At 37.2% G+C, this 25,683-nt stretch overlaps 1 protein-coding gene and 1 pseudogene across 2 annotated transcripts in view; both read left to right on the forward strand.

Moving 5' to 3' along the window:
- Positions 1-5,754: 5,754 nt before the first annotated feature.
- LOC311590834 (vomeronasal type-2 receptor 116-like) overlaps positions 5,755-25,683 on the forward strand; it is a gene marked incomplete at both ends in the record, with an annotated part of 32,653 nt that continues 12,724 nt past the window's right edge. The window contains one exon of the mRNA XM_084770095.1: positions 5,755-5,963. Coding sequence (XP_084626221.1) covers positions 5,755-5,963 — 209 coding nt within the window. The remainder of the gene's footprint in view (positions 5,964-25,683) is intronic.
- LOC311590748 (vomeronasal type-2 receptor 116-like) lies at positions 6,222-19,498 on the forward strand (annotated as a pseudogene). The gene is made up of 6 exons: positions 6,222-6,229; positions 9,105-9,396; positions 9,764-10,570; positions 11,138-11,365; positions 13,150-13,273; positions 18,567-19,498. The product of its transcript is annotated as a vomeronasal type-2 receptor 116-like (transcript).

The raw sequence follows: 25,683 nt of genomic DNA on the forward strand, positions 1-25,683 counted from the left end.
ACTCCAGCCCTCTGCCCTGGCAACCTCTCTCTAGTAAAATAAAGCAAGCAAGCAAGCAAACAAACCAACAAACATTTTGACACAGAAGCTGTAGTGCATCATGCAGTATAGCCTTTTGTCCACATATTTTTACTTTCCAATGTTGATTGCTATGAATCATGGTTCTGATTTGGGTGCCACACTATCATTACAGCATCCTCACTGAGACTGCTGTGGGATATTCTGTTGTTGTTTTGTCAAGGAGATTCTTAATCTTTGAATCTGAGAGTCCGGCCCCTTTCTGTGTTCCAGCAGGTCATACATGGGGTAGATGTTCTGGTGAGGATGACTTAGAGGCCTGGAGCATAGTTTGATCCCTTGTCCTCAGGGCCTGTCCTGCTCTCCTGCTCCTGCATCCACAGGGCAGGGCCAGCTCACCTGCTCCCATGTCATCAGGGCAGGGCTTGGTGTTGCCATGGCAGGGCTGGCTCTCCTGTTCCCTAGTCCTCAGCGCAGGGCCCACTCTCCCAATCTGGTGTCATCATGGCAGGGCCTGCTCTCCCACTCCTGTTTTCTCAGAGCAGGACTGCCTTTCCTGCTCCTGTATCATTAGAACAGGCCCAACTCTCATACTCACATTCAATTTGACAACGTTTTGATGGTCATCAAGGCATGGATGGCCTCCTACTCCTGTGGGTACTGGATCTTGTGGGTCATCAAACAGGTGGCAAGTGGAGGCTCCTCAAAGTCATTGTTCCCCTACCATCTGATTCCAGACTATCAGGTCTCCTTAGTACACCTGTATCCTCTTTCTTTATGGCCTAGGAAGGCTGCCCTGCCTGGGGAAGTGATCAAATATGGATACCAAGGTCCATGTCAGAAATAGCCTCTGTACCTGTTACTAGGGAAGCCTCATGGAGACAGAGCTGCCCATTGACTACATGTGAAGTGGGTTCAAAATTCTCACCATGCATTCCTTTTATTGGTTCATCAGTCTCCGAAGGTACCTTGAATGCAGAATTTTTGTCTTTGTTGGTCTCCTTAAGAAGCTTCCATCCCTTTTTGGTTCCTTCCACCCTTTCATATAATGCCTATTGATCTGCCGTGACTCAGCATCATCATTGATGCACTGCTGCGTGGAATCTTTCAGAGGACATCTATGTTAGAGTACCATCCTATTCACGCTCTTCAACCTCTTACTGTCTCTACTCTATTTGCCCTTCTAATTGGGAATCAAGTAACTTCCCCAGGAGGAATCCTTGTTAGTTAGTTTCTTTAGATCTTTGGATTGTATCACAGATATATATATATATATATATATATATATATATATATATATATATATATAAAATCTGTCCATATGTAAGTATGTAAAATATTTGTCTTACTGGTTCAGGGGTTACAACACTCAGGATGATATTTTCTAGTTCTTTGCATTGGCCTGCAAATTTCAAGATTCCTTCTTTATCATGGAAGAGTTATGTGTAAGTTTATCATAATTTCTTCATCATCCTTTGTTTGAGGGACATCTTGATTGTTTTTAAATGCAGGCTATTATGGATAAAATAGGTATGAACATAGTTCAGCCAATGTCCTTTTTGTATGGTAGAGTGTCTTCTTCATACATACCAATGAGTGGTACAGCTAGGTAGTGAAGCAGATCTATTCCCAGTGTTCTGAGAAGATGCCAGACTGATTTCCAGGTTACATTCCCAGCTGAAGTGGAGGAGTGTTTCCCCTTCTCCACATCCTCACCAGCATATGCTGTCACTTGAGTCTTAATCTTAGCCATTCTGACAGGAGTAAGATAGACTCTCAGAGTTGTTTGGATTTGCATTTCCTTGACGACTAAGGACATTGATCATTTCCTTCACTATTTCTCCACTATTTGATATTCCTGTTGTTGAGGATTGCCTTTTTAGCTCTGTACCCCATTTTAATGGGATTATGTGGTTTTGTGATGTTATGATTCATGAGTTTTGATGTTGGCTTTCTTAAGAATGTTTGGTATGTAGTCTTTCCATCTTCTGTTTTTCTCCAATGTCTAAATGTATTTCTTGTATCTGTTAGGTACTTTTGACTTAGGATGTTTTTTTTAACTCCAGGGTTCCTCAGGTTAGTTTAATTCCAGATTACCTTTTTATTGGCAGAAGTGGATTATTGATTATCACTATGTTGGAGGTAAATCTGTTGTTTTATATCTAATTTTGTTTCTTTTATGAAGCTGCGTGCAGTTCTGTTTGGTACGTGTGCTATTAGGTTTGTAATTCCTTGTTGGTGGAATTTTCTTGGTAATTAGGAAGAGTCTCCCCTTCAATCTACTGACAGATTTGGCTTGAAGTATATTTGTTAGACATCAGAATACCTATATACATGGTAATTTTCTGTTTCTATATTCTTAGAATCCACTTGAAGCTAATCCCACAAGCAAGTGTTTATGTTTGATGTTGATTGGAACTTGTTAGAGTTAGGAAACATATGAACCATCTTTCTTATTCAATCTGGTACTCTGTGTGTTCCCATTGAGAAATTGAGACAAGTAATGTAGTGATTATTGAAAGATTCGTGTTGATTGTTGGCATTTTCTTGTTTTCATGCTGTTTTCTTGAATCTATCTTGATAAACAAACATTGTACTTGCAACGTTTATTAGTACCTTGTGGCATCTTAGATGTGTTTATTCTCCTCTTCAGATTGAAATCATTCTATATTTCTCTGTAGAACTGTTTTTGCACACATAAACTCTTTTAATGTGTGTTCCGTAAAAGCTCATTCTGCCTTCAGTTTTAATACATACATTTTCTGACTCTTACAGCCTAAAATAAGTTATGATGATTCAGAGGTTAGAGTACATCTTTGTCTTTCCTTGAGAGCTTAAAGTTTCTGTCAAACAGTCTCCTGTTATAGTAATTGGCTTGGTCTTTTAAGTTACTTGATATATCTCAAGGCAACTTTCAATATCTATTAAAATCTTTTGGTCTCTAATATTTTAACTGTAATAGTGCATGGAGAATTTCTTTTCTTGTGAGAGACTAAAATTTCCTACTTAGTCTTTTATCCTCAGTTGTCAATGCTGTTAGTGTGGCCTTAGGCTAAGGGTTGTATTTGCTTCATTGCATTTTTATTTCCACTACTGTTACAGTTTGGGTTTTCTTAAAAAATTCAAACTCTATTTTCATGTCCTGGAGAGATTTCCCTATTGAATTTTCTTTATAGTAGTTTTCTTTAAGGACTTTGACCATATTTATAGTCATTGTTTTGACTTCTTTGTTTTTAATGTCTTGCATGTCATTTACTAGGGGTTCACTCCCATGGGATTTGAAATTTTGGAGAAGACATGTTACCTGGGCTTTTCATGTATTTAAAATTATCTTTTTATTAGTAGAAAAATTTCTGCGTTGGTACTTTCCCCTTGCCAGCTGGTTTGCTGGAAACATTTTTCTTCAAATCACCTTTGATCTTTCACCAGAAATATTCAGTGTTCAGAATGGGGCAATATGCTTTTACTATTTTTATGTGTATTTGTGTTTTCCCACATGTATGGCTGTACACAACATGAATGCCTGTTATCTGAAGAGGCCAGAAATAGCATGGGATTCAATGGACTGGTACTTATAAAAAGTTGTGAGCCACTTATAAGTGCTGTGAGTATATAACAAGTCTTTTGGAAGAGCAGCCAGTGACTTTAAATGATGAAATCAGCTCTCTAGCAACAATGCTGATGACTTGATTTACTCTGTGTAATATTTGAAAATACAACCTTGACTCAGGCCTTATTATGGCTACAGCAGAGTGTTTCCAATCATTAGGTGAAAAAAGCCCCAATGAATGTGGAGTGGTGCTGGCTTTCAATGTGTATAAGGAAACTAACGGATTTTAGTAAGTCATCTTGCAGGTATATGTGCCTTTGGGTCATTTGTGTTGCCTATAGATCTCTTGGTTCTGCCAGTTACCATTGCTGCAGGGTCTGTGGTTGCACAAGTTTTGAGTGAGACCCAGAGTAATATGGGTTGAATGGAAGAATAGATTTAAAATTTAAATTTATTCTCATAACTCTGAAACTGACACAGTGAAAGTATATATAGTTTTATCATAGTCTGCTGTCCTAGTAACAGATGAGGCCATAGGACTCAGGGCTACTCAGTTACACCTTAAAAACATCGACGAACCCATTTTCACATTACAGTCCATCTGTTTACTAACTTATTTTTCTTCAATGTTCATCCTTATATTATTCTGAGAACATGGTTTTCTGTCTCTTACGGTTTTTTGCATAATGATGTCCAGAAACAAAAAGATTTCACTTTCAGAATCACTCACTTTAGATATTGTAACAATTATTTTTTTGTCAGAAAACGTGTCAAGAACAACAATATTTAATAAATGCCCAGTCCTCTTACTAGGACGTTCCCCAATAGCACATGTTTAAATCCCATGGTTATCATGAATCAAAGAATCTTCTGGAGGAATTTTTCAACTGATTTCCTCTTCCTCAGATTTAATACTATGTGTCTAAGGGAGGAGCAGCGTTTAGCTGATTGACATGGAGATTTTCCATATTCCCAACAATTGAACTGAACTTGAATTACTGAGAAGCAGGTTTCACTCTGACTTTTCATTGCCTACTATCATATAATAGACAGGATCTGGCTATGATGAGCTCGTTTCATCTTGTTAATCTGAACAAAAAAAGTCCCACTAATCTATAGTCTGACCTCTTAACACATCTTATCATTCATACTTTATGTTGTTGTTTTCCCTGATTTTTGTTCACTGTACTCACCCATCCTTTCTTAGTGGAGTGTATTAATTTAGCAAGCATCCTTTCATTACCATAACACAATACACAGTCCCTTCATTTCCCTAAACTCCTGGTGGCTAGGAAGCAGATCCTTGCTCAGAATAACTCCTTTCAGTATATTAGGTGAAAGGACTGCTCCAGATTCAGGAATGGATAATAAAGGCATGTCTACACAAAGACTCACACAAGATAAAAGAAAAGAGTAGAAGTTGAGGAGTTTAAATCTCAGACTATAAAGCAGGGAATTGGTGATTGCTCTGAAATTAAGTCGTGAGGGAAGCATCAGGACTGTTGGCTTTTTCAAAGTGGAAAATAAGCTGATTCTGTTGCATGAAGACATCATAATGTGTTGGAGATACAGACTTATGTATCATATAAAAATCCAGAAACACTCAGAGTCAGTAGGAAGAGTTGATCCCACCAGTTGACTTGGTTTGGAAAAGCATGGTCCACCTTATTTTTCCCGTGTGTGCATGGCATGGGGACTTTTTAGCTCTTCTCCCAATTTACCTACAGTGGCCACCTCTGAAGTAGAATGTTTTCATCAGCCAAAGTTGTGAAAAGTTTCTTACTTCAAACTCGGCCATAATTGCCCAACTAGAATGTTGATCCCTGAGCTCTTGTTGTCCATCTTCTTTGCTGAAATAATGGTGCCTGTGTTCAGAGAAGAAGATTCAAAACATATTTTCCAACTTGTTTTTAGGCAGAACACAGGGCCTCAGATGCAGAGCCTAAGGGAACAAAGAGTTTCATGACTCACCACGAAAGTGGAGGAAGTGCCAGGAAGAACTTGGGGTGATTATTGTAACTGTTGCACTCATTAACAAAGTTGAGGCACACATGTTCTCAAGCACTTGGGCTGAGTATATTCCTGGTGGGCATTGTTAGATCTGTATCTACCAAAACAGACACAGTTTTATAAAGGTAACTGTAACACACCATTCTCATGGCTGGGCATGTACTTGTGTTGATAGCATGTTCTGGATTTTGACCTTTGGGCTCCTGTATGTTCCCTATATTGTTGGTGCCTTTACTGACAATGACTGCTATGTAATAATCAAGGATGGATTTTCCCGTGAAGGAGATGTGACAGTTGGTGCATTTTTCCCTCTTCATACTTTCTACACTAGCAACAACATTCCTGTTATAAAGGAAACACAGTATTACCAGGATGTTTTTACACAGTAAGTACAATTATTCATTGTAATGATTCAGAATTCCTCTAACTTCAATGATATAACAATGAAAACTGTTTTCCACAGTAACTTTCCATTCTCAGGTATAGTCAAGTATATTATCAAGTGTTTCCTCTTCAAAGGAAACGTGATCATTTTCATGTTATTCATTTTGCTTTCATACATGTTATTGAAGATCACGATCTTCATTTGTCATGCTTGTCATGCCAGATAATTTGAATATTTTCCGTGTTATTATTTGAGAGCATGGATATGTTAGTGATACTTCTGGGGTTTTCTTCAAGTCCAATGTGCTCTTGTCAGAAGACAGGATGCCACTGAAACAAAAGACTCCTAAGTGCCTAGAATGTTGCTGAAGTGAAGAATAGTAGCTATGTTACATACAGCTGATTTCAGAAGAGATCTATCACCACTAAATTTTGGGACCACTTTCATGTTTACACATATATATTTTCCATCTCATTTATTTGCACCTCAGTATTTCTTTGGTAATCCATGTTCATTGTCAGATAGATTTTATAAATATTTACAAGTTTCATTTTTTCCCTTGTTTATATGGATGCACAATATAATATTCCTTTTATGTGAGAGTGGACATATAAGACTGTTTTTAGCTTTTCTGTAATATGCAAGGTTAAAGAATAACATCAGAAAAGCCTATTTTCTTACACAAATTAATAACAAATGTTCAAGTGTGTCTCTTTATAGAGGAGATGAAGTGTCCTGGTCCAACAGAGACATCCCACATATCTAAGGATCAATTAAAATGTCCCTGAGACAAAGCAATAGAATGTGAAAATATATTAACACATGACAATTTGGTAGAAAGATAGGAGGAAAATATAATTATGAAAGTGAACTGTTCTCTTAGGGACATGACTGCATACTTGTTTATAACTTGGTGGGGTGTAAAGTGAAAATTCAGGAACTGTGGTGGAAGAAATATGTTCAAGTGTACAAGAAAATCAGATATTTGAGGATGACAACACATTTAAACTAATTGTTAAACTGGGTAATAATTTGAATCCAGCATTGTATAGATATCAGAAAATCCAAAATTTTATATGTAAATGCAAAAATCTATTCTTCAGTGCAGTAAATCAAGGCAGATTCTGTTTCTTGAGGATCATATTTTATTTCAAATAAGATAACAAATTCATCTCATAGCCCTAACAGAGTGGGGGACTTTGAATGGTGGGTGGAGCCCCTTTTATTTCATCATAGCTGATGTGTCAGTTACTCTCCTTTTCCTTGCTCTTCACTCTCATCAGCTTAGGCACCCATGTAATCTGTATTTTCTCTGTATCAAGCAACAACCCCATATGTGAAAAAATCACACTTTCAGTTTCTTATGAGTGATGACTGTCTTTCTTGTCCTTGATGAATGAAAGCATTGTCTTTTATATGTACTTTCTATAGCCAAAAACAATAGCTATGTAGTTCATGAAAGGAAAATAGTATTTTTACTATGAAAGATTAACAATCTCTTAATCTGAAACATTATTCTAAGTTTATACAAGCAAATTTGTGTTATTTTGTTTATGGACTTAAAATACATTACCTCTCACCTCCATATTTTGGCCCTGTTTGAGTTCTTGTACTTTCTTCTTTCAGAGATGGGCTATGATGTGGAAGCATAAGCCTAATAAACATTTTCCTCATCATTTTCTTTTTTTTCACGGTATTTTATGACACAATTTTAACCATAATAAAGACACCAAATAAACCCTTTCTTCCCAAGTTCCCTCACTATGCCAACCACCTCCTTTCAAAACTATGAGATGTAGACAGGAAATATAAGGCATCCAGATGAGTAATGGCTTGAGTTCTCCATGTTTTATAATTCAAGTCTGTAGTATCCAGAGTAATGGAGTCTTACCATCAAGTTCTGCAGGATCCAATCTTGTCCCTTCCTGATATATATGCTAGACAATGAATATGAAGTAGACACACACACACACACACACACACACACACACACACACACACAGATCATTTGGCCTTCTTAACGTGACTCAGATGGTTATTCTAATTGTACACAAGTTCACAAAGGTGTACAAAATTCTTGTCTGATTAATTTTGCAGCCCGGTGTTTTTGAATTGAGACATCTTTATAATAGATTTTTACTTAAGATATTTGTATTGCTACTATCAGCATTACTATTTTAGTCTTTGTAGCCTGTCAGACTGCTCCTACATTTTGTGTTTTTTCATGATTTCACTCTGCTCAGTACAATTGCATCCTTACTTATTACCTTTCAATTATGACATATGCAGCATCTTTTGTTTTATATAATGTGAAGATTCTAGACAAATCCGTTAAGGTCAAAAGAAACCCAAGCTCAGAGCATGCAAATTGAAAGCTTCAGTACCTTCCAAAAGAAGGGACATAGAGGAGAGAAGGAAACAATATAATGTTGTTTGAGCCAGCATGCATGTCAGATATGTCACAGCACCAGTTACTCAAAGGGGAAAAAGTTGTTAAAAATGAGTAAGAAAGCACAAAGAATTAGAGATGCAAATAATTAATGAAGAAAAAACAAAGCAAACCATAAAAAAACCCAATGTGACTAAAAGTTCAGAACACAGCAGAAAAATTCTATATTTAAAGATAAATTTTTGTATTGTTTTCTAGTATGCTTAATGTAGAATTAATTTCTTTCTCTATAGATCTTTCTATAATATAAAATAATTACATTGCTTTTCCTGAAAATCCTGTAGAAGTTTTACTATGAAGCATTTTATATCCAGTTGAAGAAAAATTTAATACATGTAACTTTAAGGAAACTGTTTTATGAACAGCACACCTGACACTAAAATGAAATGCTATTCTTTGTGTAGTGGTCTTTTGGCATCCTACAGAGTGCGTGCTCCTTCCTCAACACATTATAATTAGACAGATCAAGAGTTGCCTACCAGCTGAGTAGAGTGGCTCAGACCATAATTAATTAGTGCTAATAATTAATCATATCTACTTAAAAGGTCCATGCTAATTCAAGTCATTCATGAGACAATGTTAAAATAATTGTATTACAGGAACATTGGCACTTGAATTGTAATGGCCATTTCACCAATATTAAGGTTCATGTGTTTGTCTTCCTTCTGTATACTTTTATGAAATGTGTGCAGGTATAAATTGAAGAACTACCTGTTTGTTCTGGCCCTGGTGTTTGCCATTGAGGAGGTCAACAGAAACCCTCATCTTCTACCAAACACAACTCTGGGCTTTGATCTCTACAATGCTACACCTTATGAAATGAGTACCCTTATTCCCCCCATTTTTTGGCTTACCAGGATGAGGAATCCCCTACTAAATTACAACTGTGTAAGGAAGAGAATGTCACCTGCTGCACTCACAGGAACATCAATGACCATATCTGCACGAATAGGGAATCTGTTACAACTTTACAAAGTACCTCAGGTGAGGACTGGGGTGTGGAAAATAGGAATCAAGTATCCTTTTCTAACATTATTGGATGTCTTAAAATGTTAAATAGGGACAATTAGAGAAATCACCTATCAAAGGAAAGCATAGAAGTACTTGATGGATCCATATTTACAGTATTTGAAATAGAAAGGCAGGAGAAGTAGATGAGGCCAGGTAGGCCACTGAAACTGGAGGCATGTCAGTAATTTTATTTTTAGAAAATTCTGTACTGTTTTGTTTTTAAAATATGAGAAATCATGTTAATTCTGACTATTTACCCTTGTTTATTGAGCAGTGATATTGTGTTTGACGGCAGTGCTGCCAATGCTTTTCCTCTTGTTTCCATTTTCCCCCCCAACAGCTCACTTTTGGGCCGTTTGATCCTGTCTTAAATGACCCAGATCAGTTTAAATTCCTCTACCAGATGGCTCCCAAAGACACTTCTCTGCCACTTGCTATAGTCTCTTTGATGCTTCATTTTAACTGGTCCTGGGTTGGTGTGATCCTCCCAGATGACCACAGAGGGACTGAGTTTCTCTCAGGTTTGAGAGACGCTATGGAGAGTAAGAACATCTGCATAGCCTTTTTGAAAATGATCCTTGTCACCTGGAATTCATTTTCTAGTGCATTATGGAAAAATCTGGTGAATATTCAGGAATCAACAGCAAATGTAATAGTTATTTATGGGGATGTTGCTTCTTTACAAGGTCTAATGCGACACATTCTGCAACAGTTAGTGACATGGAAAATCTGGATCTTGAACTCTCCGTGGGATGTTGATATCAATCATGATTATTTCATGTTAGATTCGTTTCATGCAAGTCTCATAGTTTCACACCACCATAAGGAGATGGTTGACTTTACGAATTTTGTTCAAACAGTTAATCCCTACAGGTACCCTGAAGACATTTACCTTCCTAAGCTTTGGTATTTGTTCTTCAACTGCTCATTTTCTGAGGTTGATTGTCAACTTTTGGAGAACTGCCAACCCAATGCTTCTTTGGAGTTACTGCCCAGACACCTTTTTGACACAACCATGAGCGAAGAGGGGTATAATATATATAATGCTGTGTATGCTGTGGCCTACAGTCTCCATGAGATGAATCTTCAACAAGTAGAGATACAACCAAATGCTAAAGGAGAAGGAATGGAATTTTCCTCCTGGCAGGTAATATCCTTTCTTATGTATTGTAATATCAGCAATATGATATCTTATTACATATCTTTTTATTTCCTAAGGCATTCATTTTCGGCATCATAACTTTTAGAATCTCTTGCCAATAAGCAAGGATGTACTCTTCAGAGCAGAGGTAGGAGCAGTAGATACTTAAGGGTAAAAATGTTTCTGAGCACTACTACAGGGTTATGAAGGATCACTTTAAAGTTAACATTACAGTTCTGGGCCCTCATGTTGAGAGTGGAAGGGCTAAATATATTCCAAATGTTTCTGAGAGTCGCTCGTTTCCCAAGGACTTTGAATCAGCTGAATCCAGATCACTTGCTGTCTTGATGACTTAGTTGTGTTTAGTTCAATGATTTATCTTGAATGGAATGTGATTTTCAAATTTTAATGCATTTTAATCCAAGAATCTTTCATTTAATAAGCCTCATTGATTCCTGTTTCACAGAAGGTTATCATTATAAGGGGCTAAAAACATTTAGATTCTTTGTATTATTTAAAAATGTTTTTAGTATTCCCGTTGTACCTCAACGTCTGTTCCTACATATTTTCCAGTTCCTTCCTTTCCTCAAGAACACCCTACTGAACAGTCACATGAGAGGTCACACAGTAATATATGGGAGGAAAAACTTAGATTCACAGTATGACATCCTCAACTTTTGGAATTTCCCAAAGGGTCTTGGATTAAACATAAAAGTCGGAACTTTTTCTCCAAGTGCTCCCCTTGGACAACAGCTCTCTTTATCTGAGCAGATGATTCAATGGCCTACAAGGTTTACAGAGGTATGTAGAGGCTTACCTCTATACTTTGACTGTTCATAAAAACAAAAAACAATTTTGAGGATGTAATGATCTTTGGACACTCACTTACTGCCAGCCTATATTCAGCTACAGATATAGTCTTCACATAAAAACTGACAACACACACTATTTTTCTTCTCTGCTTGATCAATGGAAAAGTTTATTTTCACAGTGATGATCACATATTTCTTTTGTTTTGTTTTAAAATTTTACTTAATTATTCACTTTATATCTCAATTGTAGCTGCTAATTCCTCTCTTTATTTCCCTCCCCTCTGTCCTTCCATCATCTTCCAATCTCCTTCCTCTGCCCCTAAGAAAAGGGAAAACCACACCCTAGATATCTGTTACAACACTTAGCAGGAGTCTGTCTGTCCTCTTATGCAGTGTCCTAGTGAGATAGCCACATCACAGTGAAGTGATTGAAAGGCATCCAATTGGTAACTTATCAGATACAGCCCCTGTCTCATTTGTCAGGGATTCGCATGGAGTCTAAGCTTCCTATGCCTATATAAGTATAGAAAGTTTATGCGTAGTCCATGCCTGGTCCTTTGTTGTTGCTTCAGTCTCCTTTAGCCACTCTTGGCCCAGATTATTTGGGTCTATTGGTCTTCTTGTAGAGTTCTTTTACCATCATGACTGTTCTATCTTACACCACTCTTTGTTAAGACTCCTTTGGCTCTGCCTAATGTTTGGTTGTGAGTCTCAGTTCATTTTTCTGTCTATTGATAGTCAGATCCTCTCAGAGGCAGCCATGCTAGGTTCCTGTATGCAATCACAAAAGAGCATTGTCAACAGTGTCATGTCTTCTCTCTCTACATTGGAGTAGTTCTTAGGTGGTCCAGGTATTACCCTGAACACATGTTTTTTATGCATTGTGTGTCTGTTATGTTATTGTCACTGATACAAAACAATGATTTTTTTTGTTTACAAATCCTAAGAAATGTCAGAGAAATGTAAGGTTAGATTTCCTATTTTGTCAGCCTCTAAAAAGGTAGGATGGCATGACAGATGTGTTTGTGTCTTTGTGTGTGTGTGTGTGTGTGTGTGTGTGTTTGTGTGTGCATGTGCATGTGTATGTTTTGTGTGTGTGTTATACTTGCTTTTCTCCTTTGAGTAAATAGTCAACAGAAGCCACTCACAGGAGGACAGGCTTGTCTTGGCTGACACTGTGACCATGCTCTGTAAGATGGTACAAAGAAAAAAACATTTCAGGAGCCAGAGAAGGTGATGTTGTCATATTCACAGAGCAGAATAAGAGATCAAAAAATGTGTTTGTTTACCTTCTATCTACTTTCCATTATTTCTATGACGGCAAACAATGAAATACTGACTCCATTTTGTGATTTTCTTCTCTTATAAATGTTTCTATAGAATTCTGCATAGAAATGCCCAAAGACTTGTTTCCATAATGAATCCAAGACCTGTGAAGTTGTCAATCACCATTCTCAACTTCATTTAGATAAAATCTCAGAGTATACAGCATAGCAGTATAGAGATAGATTGAATCTGAAGCCATAAATTGACCTTCTAGAATACTACATTAACGACCTATTCTTAACAATGGCTTCATATATTGGCGTAATATTTAAACATGTGTGTTACATAAGCCCCAAAGCTGCCAAAAGTAGCAATACCAAAACATATTATTTTAATTGTAAGTGAAAGCCTATTCAAACCAATATTCAATTATACTCAGAAATACTCCCTTTACTCTGATGTTTCACAAAAATGCAAACATTTGCTAACAGCTTTCACTTCTCTTAGATTCCTCAGTCTGTGTGCAGTGAGAGCTGTAGACTTGGATTCCGGAAAGCTGCCCAGGAAGGCAAGGCTGCCTGCTGCTTTGATTGCATTCCTTGTGCAGACAACGAGATTTCCAACGAGACAGGTAAATACAGGAATACAGCCAACTTTCTAACCTATCTACAGGAGTCAGCGATGCCTAAGAAAATGGAATGAGACTGGAGGGATAAGAATTACAGCAATTGTCTGTTGCAGGCATTGATCCCAGAAGAGACCACCTTGCCCATAATTTAACAGACTGTTTCCTTTCACCATGAACACAGTGTGTTGAACACCATTTCATTTTTTCAGACCATGCTCAGTCACATATAGGATTTATTTAAAGTTTCGATATCTCACATCATGTTTATGATCATTCCCAAGACAAGATTGTCTTTTGTTTGTTTAATCCAGCATGTGACGGTAGATTGTGTTTGATATCTCCAGTACACATATATATTTATATCTTTCAGGATTATGTTTCTTTTGTTTAACTGAAAGTATGTTAAAGAAATGTTATTTAAAATAATCACATACTCTGGTGCCTCACCTTTGACCATGTCCCCTGGACGGGGAGACCTGGTGGCAATCAGAGGAAGGACAGCAAGTTACCAAGAAGAGACTTGATACCCTATGATCATATAGAGGGGGAGGTAATCCCCCTCAGGAACAGTCATAGGGGAGGGGAATAAGGGGAAATTGGGAGGGAGGGAAGAATGGGAGGATACAAGGGATGGGATAACCACTGAGATGTAACAAGAATAAATTAATAAAGGAGGAAAAAAATAAAATAATTACTTCTTTTTAAATATTTCTCTCCCTTTTTTTGAATATAGACTCTTTTATCATATGATATAATCTGAATCAATTTTCCCCTCCCTTTATGTATCCCAAATCCTCCCCATATCCCCGCCCACCCATATCGACTCCTATCATATTTCTCATTAGAAAAGTAACTGGAAAACAGGTCTAAGAGGCAAGCTAGAGTAGCCATTCTAATATACAATAAAATAGACATTCAACTAAAATTAATCAAAAGAGAGGAGACAGGAAACTTCATCCTGATCAATGAAAAATTCCACCGAATGACATCTGAATTCTGACCATCGACACCCCAAAGAAAAGAGCACCTACATTTGTAAAAGGAACATTATTAAAGCTAAAATCACTCATTGAAGTCCATGCATTAGTATGAGTGACTTCAACATTCCACTTTCACAAAGGACAGATCATTGAGACAAAAACATTCTGGAGAAATAATGAAACTAACAGATATCGTGAATCAAACGGACCTAACAGACACCTACAGAACTTTTCACCAAAACACCAAAGACTATATATGCTCCTAGGCATCTCCTGGAACCTTCTACAAAATTGTCAATATAAATGGTCACATATCAAGAATAAACAGATATGAGACAATTGAAATAATCCCTTATCGTATCACTATGAACTAAAGCTGGACTTAAATGATAACAGAAATAAGAAAAATCCAAAATACACCTTGAAACTGAGCAACTCTCTACTCAAAGAAAACTGAGTCATCTCTGAGATGGTGACATCGCAGAAATACTTTTGTTGTAAAGAATTGCTTTAGCTATCCTGAGATTTTCATATTTCAATGGAAAGTGGAGATTTTATCTTTCAAGTTATGTAAAAAATTGTGCTTGATGCTGATGATAATTGCATTGAATCTGTCGATTGCTGCTGGTAAGGTGGCAATTTTTATTATGTTAATCCCGCTCATGCACCAGCATGGGATATCTTTCCATCTTCTGAGGTTTTCTTTAAAATTTCCTTCAGAAAGTTGATGTTCTTGTCATATATGTCATGCATTTACTAGGTTAGAGGTACTCCAAGACACTTTATATTACCTGTGGATATTGTGAAGGGTATTGCATCCCTAATTTGTTTCTCAGCTTTTTTCTCATTTGTATAAAGTGGCATTACTAATTTTTGAATTATTTTATAGTGAGCCACGTTCCTGATGGTGTTTATATGCCATAGGAGTTCTCTTGCATAATTTTGGGGATTACTTATATACACTATCATATTCACTGCAAACAGGGATACTTTGACTTCCTTCCTTCCACTGTATATCCCCTTGATATCTGTTAGTGGTCTTATTGCTGTAGATAAAATTTCAAGTACTACATTGAGTAGATCCTGAGAAAGTGGACTGCTTTGTCTTGTCTCAGAATTTAGTGAAATTCATTTCTGTTTCTCTCCATTCATTTTATGTTGGCTATTGGCTTGCTGTATAGTACCTTTGTTGTGCTTATTTATGCACCTTGTATCCATGATCATACTAAGACTTTTAACACAAAGGAGTGCTGGAATTTGTCAAAAGCTTTTCAGCATCTATTAGAATCTTCATGTAACAGTTTTCTTTCAGTTTGCTTATGACAGAACAAATTGAAGGGATTTTGTATGTTGAATTATGCCTACAAGCCTAAAATGAAGCCTACTTGATCATGGTGCATGATATTTTTGAAATGCCATTGTGTTTGTGACATTTTATTGCCTATGTTTGTGCCAGTGTTCATAAGGTCAACTGGTCTGAAATTTTCTTCCCTGTTGGGATTTTCTTTTGTTTCGGTGTCAGGGTGACTGTGGCTTTCTAGCCACCTTCTGTTTCTGGTTTTGATCCCAAGTTTAACGAAATTACTTTAAGTTTCCCTACATTTTATATGTTGCTTGCTATAGTTAAAAATTAGCAGGCATTCATTCAAGGAAAACAGAGAAAGGAAAGTGTCTGTAGGCAGCCTACCTGGTTTTATGGTAGGTGTGACCTGTGATGTAGAAGGGGTTGCCTGCTTGAGTTGGAACCTAGGACACAGTGATGAGTGCAAAAGTAAGAGTAGGAGAGGATGATCTGTGAGATCCAAAAATTTGGGCAGGGACACAGGGAGGCTGTATTTGATGTTCTGTTGTGGCACTAAGGGTGATATTATGGGATAGGATCTGGAAGAACTGAGAGAGGAGATGGTGTCCTGGCAGGGCACCTGGCTTTCTAGCAGACATGACCTCTACTTTGTTTATTTTTGTCCAGTTCACTGTTTTGTATTTTTCCAAATGTCCTAGATATATATCTGAACTATGCTCCCTCCTTCGCGAACTTTAAAACTCATCTCATCCTTAATTATCTCTTTACAAGTTTCCTGATTGTTTTCACTTCTCTGGGGGACATATTTTGTTCAATCACTGACATTTTCTCGTTTGTTGAACTCGGATTGTATCTTGGAGCTGGATATACTCATCAGTTGTTATTCAAGCGGAATATAGTTTAGCAGGGAAGGAGAAGATAATTCCCTCATTCTTCTTCATCTCATCCTCAATCAGAACCAACCAGTGAACTTATGCACAGTTATTGAGAGTCCCTCAGTGACATGCACATGTTTTCCAGAAGGAAACAATTGGAAGCTTTCACCCTGCAACCATTTTGCCTTTATTTCCATTATATTTCTTTTTTATATTTTATTTTATTAATTTATTCATATTACATCTCAATGGTTATCCCCTTCCTTGTATCCTCCCATTCCTCCCTCCCTCCCATTTTCCCCTTACTCCCCTCCCCTATGACTGTGACTGAGGGGGACCTCCTTCCCCTGTATATGCTCATAGTGTATCAAATCTCTTCTTGGTAGCAGGCTTCCATTATATTTCTTGAGTGTTGAAATAGATGTTTTATATGTCCTTTATGGATGGGGATTCAAGCATCACTTATACTTAGGATCATCGACAGATTCTTAGATCATCACAGATCACCATAAAGAGAGGGTTCTTTGAGTTTTAATGTAAAAATAAAACCATTTACAATGTGGTTTTAGAGTAAGCAGATGAAGCTAAATTTGAGCATCAAATTTTTCATTATGTGATATGCTCCACTCAGACCATGAAATTTCAAGTGTGTTCATAGCAATAATCTTTTGATAAATATCAGTCCCCTGCACTTTAGCTATATGCTAAGTCCGTAAATTCATTCAATATACCCAGTTTGAATACCACAGTCATGAATACAATAACCTACACAGTTTTGTGTTAGTGACTATATTTTGAAACCATATGTAAGTCAAAATAGGCTGACCACATATATGTGATCAAAATTAAAATTTGAAAATATCAGTGATTCAATATTATGGAGTAAGTAAAATGTATTTTTAATAAAGAAATGTTATTCATATAAAAATTAGTTAATGAAACATATATCACGGACCTAAATTAAGTCAGAGTTGGAATTGTCCACTTAAAGCACACATTGTACAACAAAAAAGTTACAACAAAACACTCATAATAGAAGCAATGAAATAAGCTGTGTGTGATTAGCTTGAGAATGTATCTTGAGAAAAATTATTAGGGTTCCATAATCACTAGAGAGAAACAAACCAATCTATCAGAATAGACACTTGATTCACCTGACAGGAAAGTTGATAAACATTCAGTGCATATTGTAAAACAGAGAAACTTCTTTGATGAGGTGATAGTTCTCAGATACACAATGATTTAATGCAACAGAAACATTTTGTTGTATACCATGGTGTATGTGTTTCTTTTTGTTTTTTCTTTGTATCATTTTTGTTTTTTCTTCAAGATAGGGTTTTTCTGTGTAGCTTTTGCTGTCTGGGACTCCCTTTGTAGACCAAGCTGACCTGGAACTCAGATTGATCCATCTACCTCTGACTCCCAAGTGCTCAGATTTAAGGCATGCACAACCACGCCCTATGAAGTATTGGTTTTTAAAATTCAAGATAAAATTAACAAATGTTAAGAGCATAATATTCAAGTATTCTTTTTTAATACATATAAATATTACAAGAATTCTCTCCCTATATGTTAAAATATAATGCTATTACTACTTGTATCAACATACTACTAGTGAATGATTTGAAATTCAAGGTGTAATGGCATAGATTATTTCGAAACCATTCATACAATGAACCAAAGTAATGTACACAAAGGAGTTTATGAAAATAAAGAAATATGTGACCAATGCTTACAACAGCATATAAGAAATGATTTTCAAATATTATTGTCTATATTTTAATACACACAAATATCTATACAGAAATTAGTGATTTTAATAAGGTAGTATTTGAGTGAAATCATGTTTATATATGTTGTTCTTTAATCTTATGACTTACCAAATAGATGCAACAGCGTTACAAATTCAGGGAAAGGATACAAAGATTAGGAAAAAAACCCTAGGGTTCTTCCATTTGTGTCAACATAGCCAAAGATGACTACATAGATTTTAAATTATTCACAGAGTATTTAAATTTTTCAGAAACAATAAAAGAAGATGAGTCAGAAAGTATTTCAACAGGTTAGGGTGGAGTAAGAATTTGTTGGGAAAGACAAGTCCTGAAGATTGACTCACAATCACCTTCATTTCTGAACAGATATGGATCAGTGTGTCAAGTGTCCAGAAAGTCACTATGCAAACTTGGAGAAGAACCACTGCCTCCAGAAATCTGTGAGCTTTTTGGCCTTTGATGACCCCTTAGGTATGGCTCTCACAATCACAGCGCTGTGTTTCTCTGTTCTCACAGCTGTGGTTCTTGCAGTCTTTGTAAAGCACAGAGACACACCCATTGTCAAGGCCAATAATCGGGCTCTCAGCTACACCCTGTTACTGACACTCATCGTCTGTTTCCTCAGTTCCTTGCTCTTCATTGGAAAGCCCAACAAAGCCTCGTGCATCCTGCAGGAGACAGCATTTGGAATTTTGTTCACTGTGGCTCTCTCCACAGTGTTGGCTAAAGCTATTACAGTGGTTATTGCATTCAGGGTCACTGTTCCAGCTAGAATGGTGAGGTGGCTAATGGTATCAAGGGCCTCTAATTTTATCATTCCCGTGTGCACTCTGATTGAACTTGTTCTCTGTGGGATCTGGCTGCTTACCTCTCCACCCTTCATTGATTAAGATGCTCATGCTGAACATGGCCACATCATCCTTCTGTGCAACAAGGGTTCAGCAGTTGCCTTCCACTCTGTCCTAGGGTACCTGTGCTTCTTGGCACTTGGGAGCTACACCATGGCCTTCTTGTCCAGGAATCTGCCTGATACATTCAATGAAGCCAAGTTTCTGTCATTCAGTATGCAGGTATTCTTCTGTGTCTGGGTCACCTTCCTCCCTGTTTATCACAGCACAAAGGGGAAGGTCATGGTGGCTATGGAAGTTTTCTCTATCTTGGCTTCCAGTTCAGCACTCCTTGGCTTGATTTTTGCCCCTAAGTGCTACATTATTTTGTTAAGGCCAGATAGGAACTCCTGTGTTGACATCAGGCATAAAATCCATTCAAGAAGAAATAATCATTTACACTTTAGTTAAAATTAATATTAATCTATGTTGATAATTTAAAGACAATGGTTGAAACCCGAGTCACATCATTCTATATCTGTTATTTAGGTATAATTGTATAAGAGTATGAGGTTTCATAAGTCCTCATTCAATTGTACTAAAGTCCCTTTGCACTGGAATCATTATTATTTTCATATTTAAAATCCATGTTATACTTTCCTCTGTAGTAGAATTTCACTATGTATATGTTGTTCACCTTCAGCATCTGAATTATAACACTGTAGAATAAACTCATGGATATCTGCCTTTCCCTGCCCACAGAGTGCTGGTACTTAAAAGGTATCATCATGTTTACTCATGTTGTATTTGTGGGATCCTTCATTGATTAAAACCCATTAAATTTCTAGTAACTTACTTGTTTATTTTTGAACTCCAGAAGATTCTGTTATGTTCTACTCTTTTAATTGAAATTTACAGCAGCAGTTGGTTTCTCACACATCAGTTTTAAAGACTCTTGGTTTTCAGTGATTTTGAGAAGAAATTTCATGGTTCCAAAAGAATGTAGGATCTCCTATTTTCAAATTTCATTATTTTGTCACATGCCCAAAACAATGAAGTATTTTATTTTGTAGTTCTACAGTGTATGCCTGATTTGTAACTAGTATTTTTTTATATATACAGATCTCAGAAGTTGGATGTGATTATTCAGGTAGTTCACGACTTGTTATGAGCACAATGCATTGAAGTAAAAGCAAACAGTGTGAACAAAAGATGTTATGGAAGACTGAGTCACTAAAATACTATTGAAGAATTATATTGAGGTTTTATTCATCATTGTAATAAGTGATATTTCCTTACTTTTGTTTTCCATGATTTTAGTGAATGTGTAAAATTTACATGTCATGTACCAAAATCCCTCACCTCTCCCCATCCCCTCACTCCAGCCCTCTGCCCTGGCAACTTCTCTCCAGTAAAATAAAGCAAGCAAGCAAGCAAGCAAACAAACAAACAAACAAACATCTTGACACAGAAGCTGTAGTGCATCATGCAGTATAGCCTTTTGTCCACATATTTTTACTTTCCAATGTTGATTGCTCTGAACCATGGGTCTGATTTGGGTGCTACAGTATCATTACAGGATCCTCACTGAGACTGCTTTAGGATATTCTGTTGTTGTTTTGTCAAGGAGATTTTTAATCTTTGAATCTGCGAGTCCGGCCCCTTTCTGTGTTCCAGCAGGTCATACATGGGGTAGATGTTCTGGTGAGGATGACTTACAACCCTGGAGCAGAGTCCGATCCCTCGTCCTCAGGGCCTGTCGTGCTCTCCTGCTCCTGCATCCACAGGGCAGGGCCAGCTCACCTGCTCCTATGTCATCAGGGCAGGGCTTGGTGTTGCCATGGCAGGTCTGGCTCTCCTGTTCCCCAGTCCTCAGTGCAGGGCCCACTCTCCCAATCTGGTGTCCTCATGGCAGGGTTTGCTCTCCCACTTCTGTGTTCTCAGAGCAGGACTGCCTTTCCTGCTCCTGTATCATTAGAACAGGCCCAACTCTCATACTCACATTCAATTTGACAAAATTTTGATGGTCATCAAGGCATGGATGGCTTCCTACTCCTGTGGGTACTGGATCTTGTGGGTCATCAAACAGGTGGCAAGTGGAGGCTCCTCAAAGTCATTGTTCCCCTACCATCTGATTCCAGACTATCAGGTCTTCTTAGTACACCTGTATCCTCTTTCTTTATGGCCTAGCAAGGCTGCCCTGCCTGGGGAAGTGATCAAATACGGATACCAGGGTCCATGTCAGAAATAGCCTCTGTACCTGTTATTAGGGAAGCCTCATGGAGACAGAGCTGCCCATTGGATACATGTGAAGAGGTTTCAAAATTCTCACCATGCATTCCTTTTATTGTTTCATCAGTCTCCGAAGGCACCTTGAATGCAGAATTTTTGTCTTTGTTGGTCTCCTTAAGAAGCTTCCATCCCTTTTTGGTTCCTTCCACCCTTTCATATAATGCCCATTGCTCTGCTGTGAGTCAGCATCTTCATTGATGCACTGCTGCGTGGAATCTTTCAGAGGACATCTATGTTAGAGTACCATCCTATTGACGCTCTTCAACCTCTTACTGTCTCTACTCTATTTGCCCTTTAAATTGTGAATCAAGTAAATTCCCCAGGAGGAATTCTTGTATGTTAGTTTCTTTAGATCTTTGGATTGTATCACAGATATATATATGTATTCTGTCCATATGTAAGTATGTAAAATATTTGTCTTACTGGTTCAGGGGTTACAACACTCAGGATGATCTTTTCTAGTTCTTTGCATTGGCCTGCAAATTTCAAGATTCATTCTTTATCATGGAAGAGTTATGTGTAAGTTTATCATAATTTCTTCATCATCCTTTGTTTGAGGGACATCTTGATTGTTTTTAAATGCAGGCTATTATGGATAAAATAGGTATGAACATAGTTCAGCCAATGTCTTTTTGTATGGTAGAGTGTCTTCTTCATACATACCAATGAGTGGTACAGCTAGGTATTGAGGCAGATCTATTCCCAGTGTTCTGAGAAGATGCCAGATTGATTTCCAGGTTACATTCCCAGCTGAAGTGGAGGAGTGTTTCCCCTTCTCCACATCCTCACCAGCATATGCTGTCACTTGAGTCTTAATCTTAGCCATTCTGACAGGAGTAAGATAGACTCTCAGAGTTGTTTGGATTTGCATTTCCTTGACGACTAAGGACATTGATCATTTCCTTCACTATTTCTCCACTATTTGATATTCCTGTTGTTGAGGAGTGCCTTTTTAGCTCTGTACCCCATTTTAATGGGATTATGTGGTGTTGTGATGTTATGATTCATGAGTTTTGATGTTGGCTTTCTTAATAATTTTTGGTATGTAGTCTTTCCATTTTCTGTTTTTCTCCAATGTCTAAATGTATTTCTTGTATCTGTTAGGTACTTTTGACTTAGGATGTTTTTTTTTTAACTCCAGGGTTCCTCAGGTTAGTTTATTACCAGATTACCTTTTTATTGGCAGAAGTGGATTATTAATTATCACTATGTTGGAGGTAAATCTGTTGTTTCATATCTAATTTTGTTTCTTTTATGAAGCTGCGTGCAGTTCTGTTTGGTACGTGTGCTATTAGGTTTGTAATACCTTGTTGGTGGAATTTTCTTGGTAATTAGGAAGAGTCTCCTCTTCAATCTACTGACAGATTTGGCTTGAAGTATATTTTGTTAGACATCAGAATACCTATATACATGGTAATTTTCTGTTTCTATATTCTTGGAATCCACTTGAAGCTAATCCCACAAGCAAGTGTCTATGTTTGATGTTGATGGGAACTTGTTAGAGTTAGGAAACATATGAACCATCTTTCTTATTCAATCTGGTACTCTGTATGTTCCCATTGAGACATTGAGACAAGTAATGTAGTGATTATTGAAAGATTCGTGTTGATTTTTGGCATTTTCTTGTTTTCGTGCTGTTTTCTTGAATCTATCTTTTTTTTTTTTATTTTATTTTTATTTTTATTTTTTTAATACATTTTTATTAATTTATACATATTACATCTCAGTTGTTAGCCCATCCCATGTATCCTCCCATCCCTCCCTTCCTCCCACTTCCCCCCCCTACTCCCCTCCTCTATGTCTGTGTCTGAGGGGGATCTCCTCCCCCTGAATATGCTCATACGGTATCAAGTCTCTCCTTGGTGACTTATTATCTTTCCTCTGAGTGCCACCAGGCATCTCCTTCCAAGGGACATGATCAAATATGGGGCACCAGAGTTTGTGTGAGAGTTAGATCTTCTTCTCCACTCAACAGTGGAGAATGTCCATCGGCTAGTCCGGGTAGGGGTTCAAGGTTTTTACTGCCTATTTTTTCCTTGGCTGTTGCCACAGTTTGCGGAGGACCCCAGGGCCCAGACTCGCCTGTAGTTTTCCAGGACCCACTGGATCCTTCCATTTCCTCTTTCTCCCAGGCTTCTCACACCTAAAGTTTCAATAGGATGTCTTCCCCTCTTACCCATTATTCTGGTAGGTACAGTTTTTCATGGGGACGTATGGAATACTACTCAGCTATTAAAAAAAAGGAATTTCCAAAATTTGTGGACAAATGGATTGAACTAGAAATTGTCATAATGAGTGAGTTCACACAGAAGTAAAAAGAGCTAAATGGTATATACTCACTTATACGTCCCCTCTTGAATCTATCTTGATAAACAAACATTGTACTTGCAACGTTTATTAGTACCTTGTGGTATCTTAGATGTGTTTATTCTCCTCTTCAGATTGAAGTCATTCTATATTTCTCTGTAGAACTGTTTTTGCACACATAAACTCTTTTAATATGTGTGTTCCGTAAAAGCTCATTCTGCCTTCAGTTTTAATACATACATTTTCTGACTCTTACAGCCTAAAATAAGGTATGATGATTCAGAGGTTAGAGTACATCTTTGTCTTTCCTTGAGAGCTTAAAGTTATGTCAAACAGTCTCCTGTTATAGTAATTGGCTTGGTCTTTTAAGTTACTTGATATTTCTCAAGGCAACTTTCAATATCTATTAAAATCTTTCAGTTTCAAATATTTTAACTGTAATAGTGCATGGAGAATTTCTTTTCTTGTGAGAGACTAAAATTTCCTACTTAGTCTTTTATCCTCAGTTGTCAATGCTGTTAGTGTGGCCTTAGGCTAAGGGTTGTATTTGCTTTATTGCATTTTCCTTTCCACTACTGTTACAGTTTGGGTTTCTTAAAAAATTCAAACTCTATTTTCATGTCCTGGAGAGATTTCCCTATTGAATTTTCTTTATAGTAGTTTTCTTCAAGTACTTTGACCATATTTATAGTCATTGTTTTGACTTCTTTGTTTTTAATGTCTTGCATGTCATTTACTAGGGGTTCACTCCCATGGGATTTGAAATTTTGGAGAAGACATGTTACCTGGGTTTTTCATGTATTTAAAATTATCTTTTTATTAGTAGAAAGATTTCTGCGTTGGTACTTTCCCATTGCCAGCTGGTTTGCTGGAAACATTTTTTTTCAAATCACCTTTGATCTTTCACCAGAAATATTCAGTGTTCAGAATGGGGAAATATGCTTTTACTATTTTTATGTGTATTTGTGTTTTCCCACATGTATGGCTGTACACAACATGAATGCCTGTTATCTGAAGAGGCCAGAAATAGCATGGGATTCCATGGACTGGTATTTATAAAAAGTTGTGAGCCACTTATAAGTGCTGTGAGTATATAACAAGTCTTTTGGAAGAGCAGCCAGTGACTTTAAATGATAAAATCAGCTCTCTAGCAACAATGCTGATGACTTGACTTACTCTGTGTAATATTTAAAAATACACTCTTGACTCAGGCCTTATTATGGCTACAGCAGAGTGTTTCCAGCAGTTAGGTAAAAAAGCCCCAATGAATGTGGAGTGGTGCTGGCTTTCAATGTGTATAAGGAAACTAAAGGATGTTAGTAAGTCATCTTGCAGGTATATGTGCCTTTGGGTCATTTGCGATGCCTACAGATCTCTTGGTTCTGCCAGTTATCATTGCTGCAGGGTCTGTGGTTGCACAAGTTTTGAGTGAGACCCAGAGTAATATGGGTTGAAAGGAAGAATAGATTTAAAATTTTAACTTTATTCTCATAACTCTGAAACGGACACAGTGAAAGTATATATAGTTTTATCATAGTCTGCTGTCATAGTAACAGATGAGGCCATGGGACTCAGGGCTACTCAATTACACCTTAAAAGTATGGACAAACCCATTTTCACATTACAGTCCATCTGTTTACTAACTTATTTTTCTTCAATGTTCATCCTTATATTATTCTGAGAACATTGTTTTCTGTCTCTTATGTTTTTCTTGCATTATGATATCCAGGAACAGAAATAGATTTCATTTTCAGATTCACTCACTTCTGACATTGTAACAATTTTTTTTGTCAGAAAAAGTCAAGAACAACAGTATTTAATAAATACCCAGTGCTCTTACTTGGACACTCCCCAATAACACATGTTTAAATACTATGGTTAACCTGAATCAAAGAATCTTCTGGAGGAATTTTTCAACTGATTTCCTCTTCTGCAGATTTAATACTATGTGTCTAAGGGAGGAGCAGCGTTGAATTGATTGACATGGAGATTTTCTGTATTCCTAACAATTGCACTGAACTGTGAATTACTGAGAAGCAGGTTTCATTCTGACTTTT

This window comes from Acomys minous (assembly GCF_964271855.1).
Source record: "Acomys minous genome assembly, chromosome: 20".
NCBI classification, from domain to species: Eukaryota; Metazoa; Chordata; class Mammalia; order Rodentia; family Muridae; genus Acomys; species Acomys minous.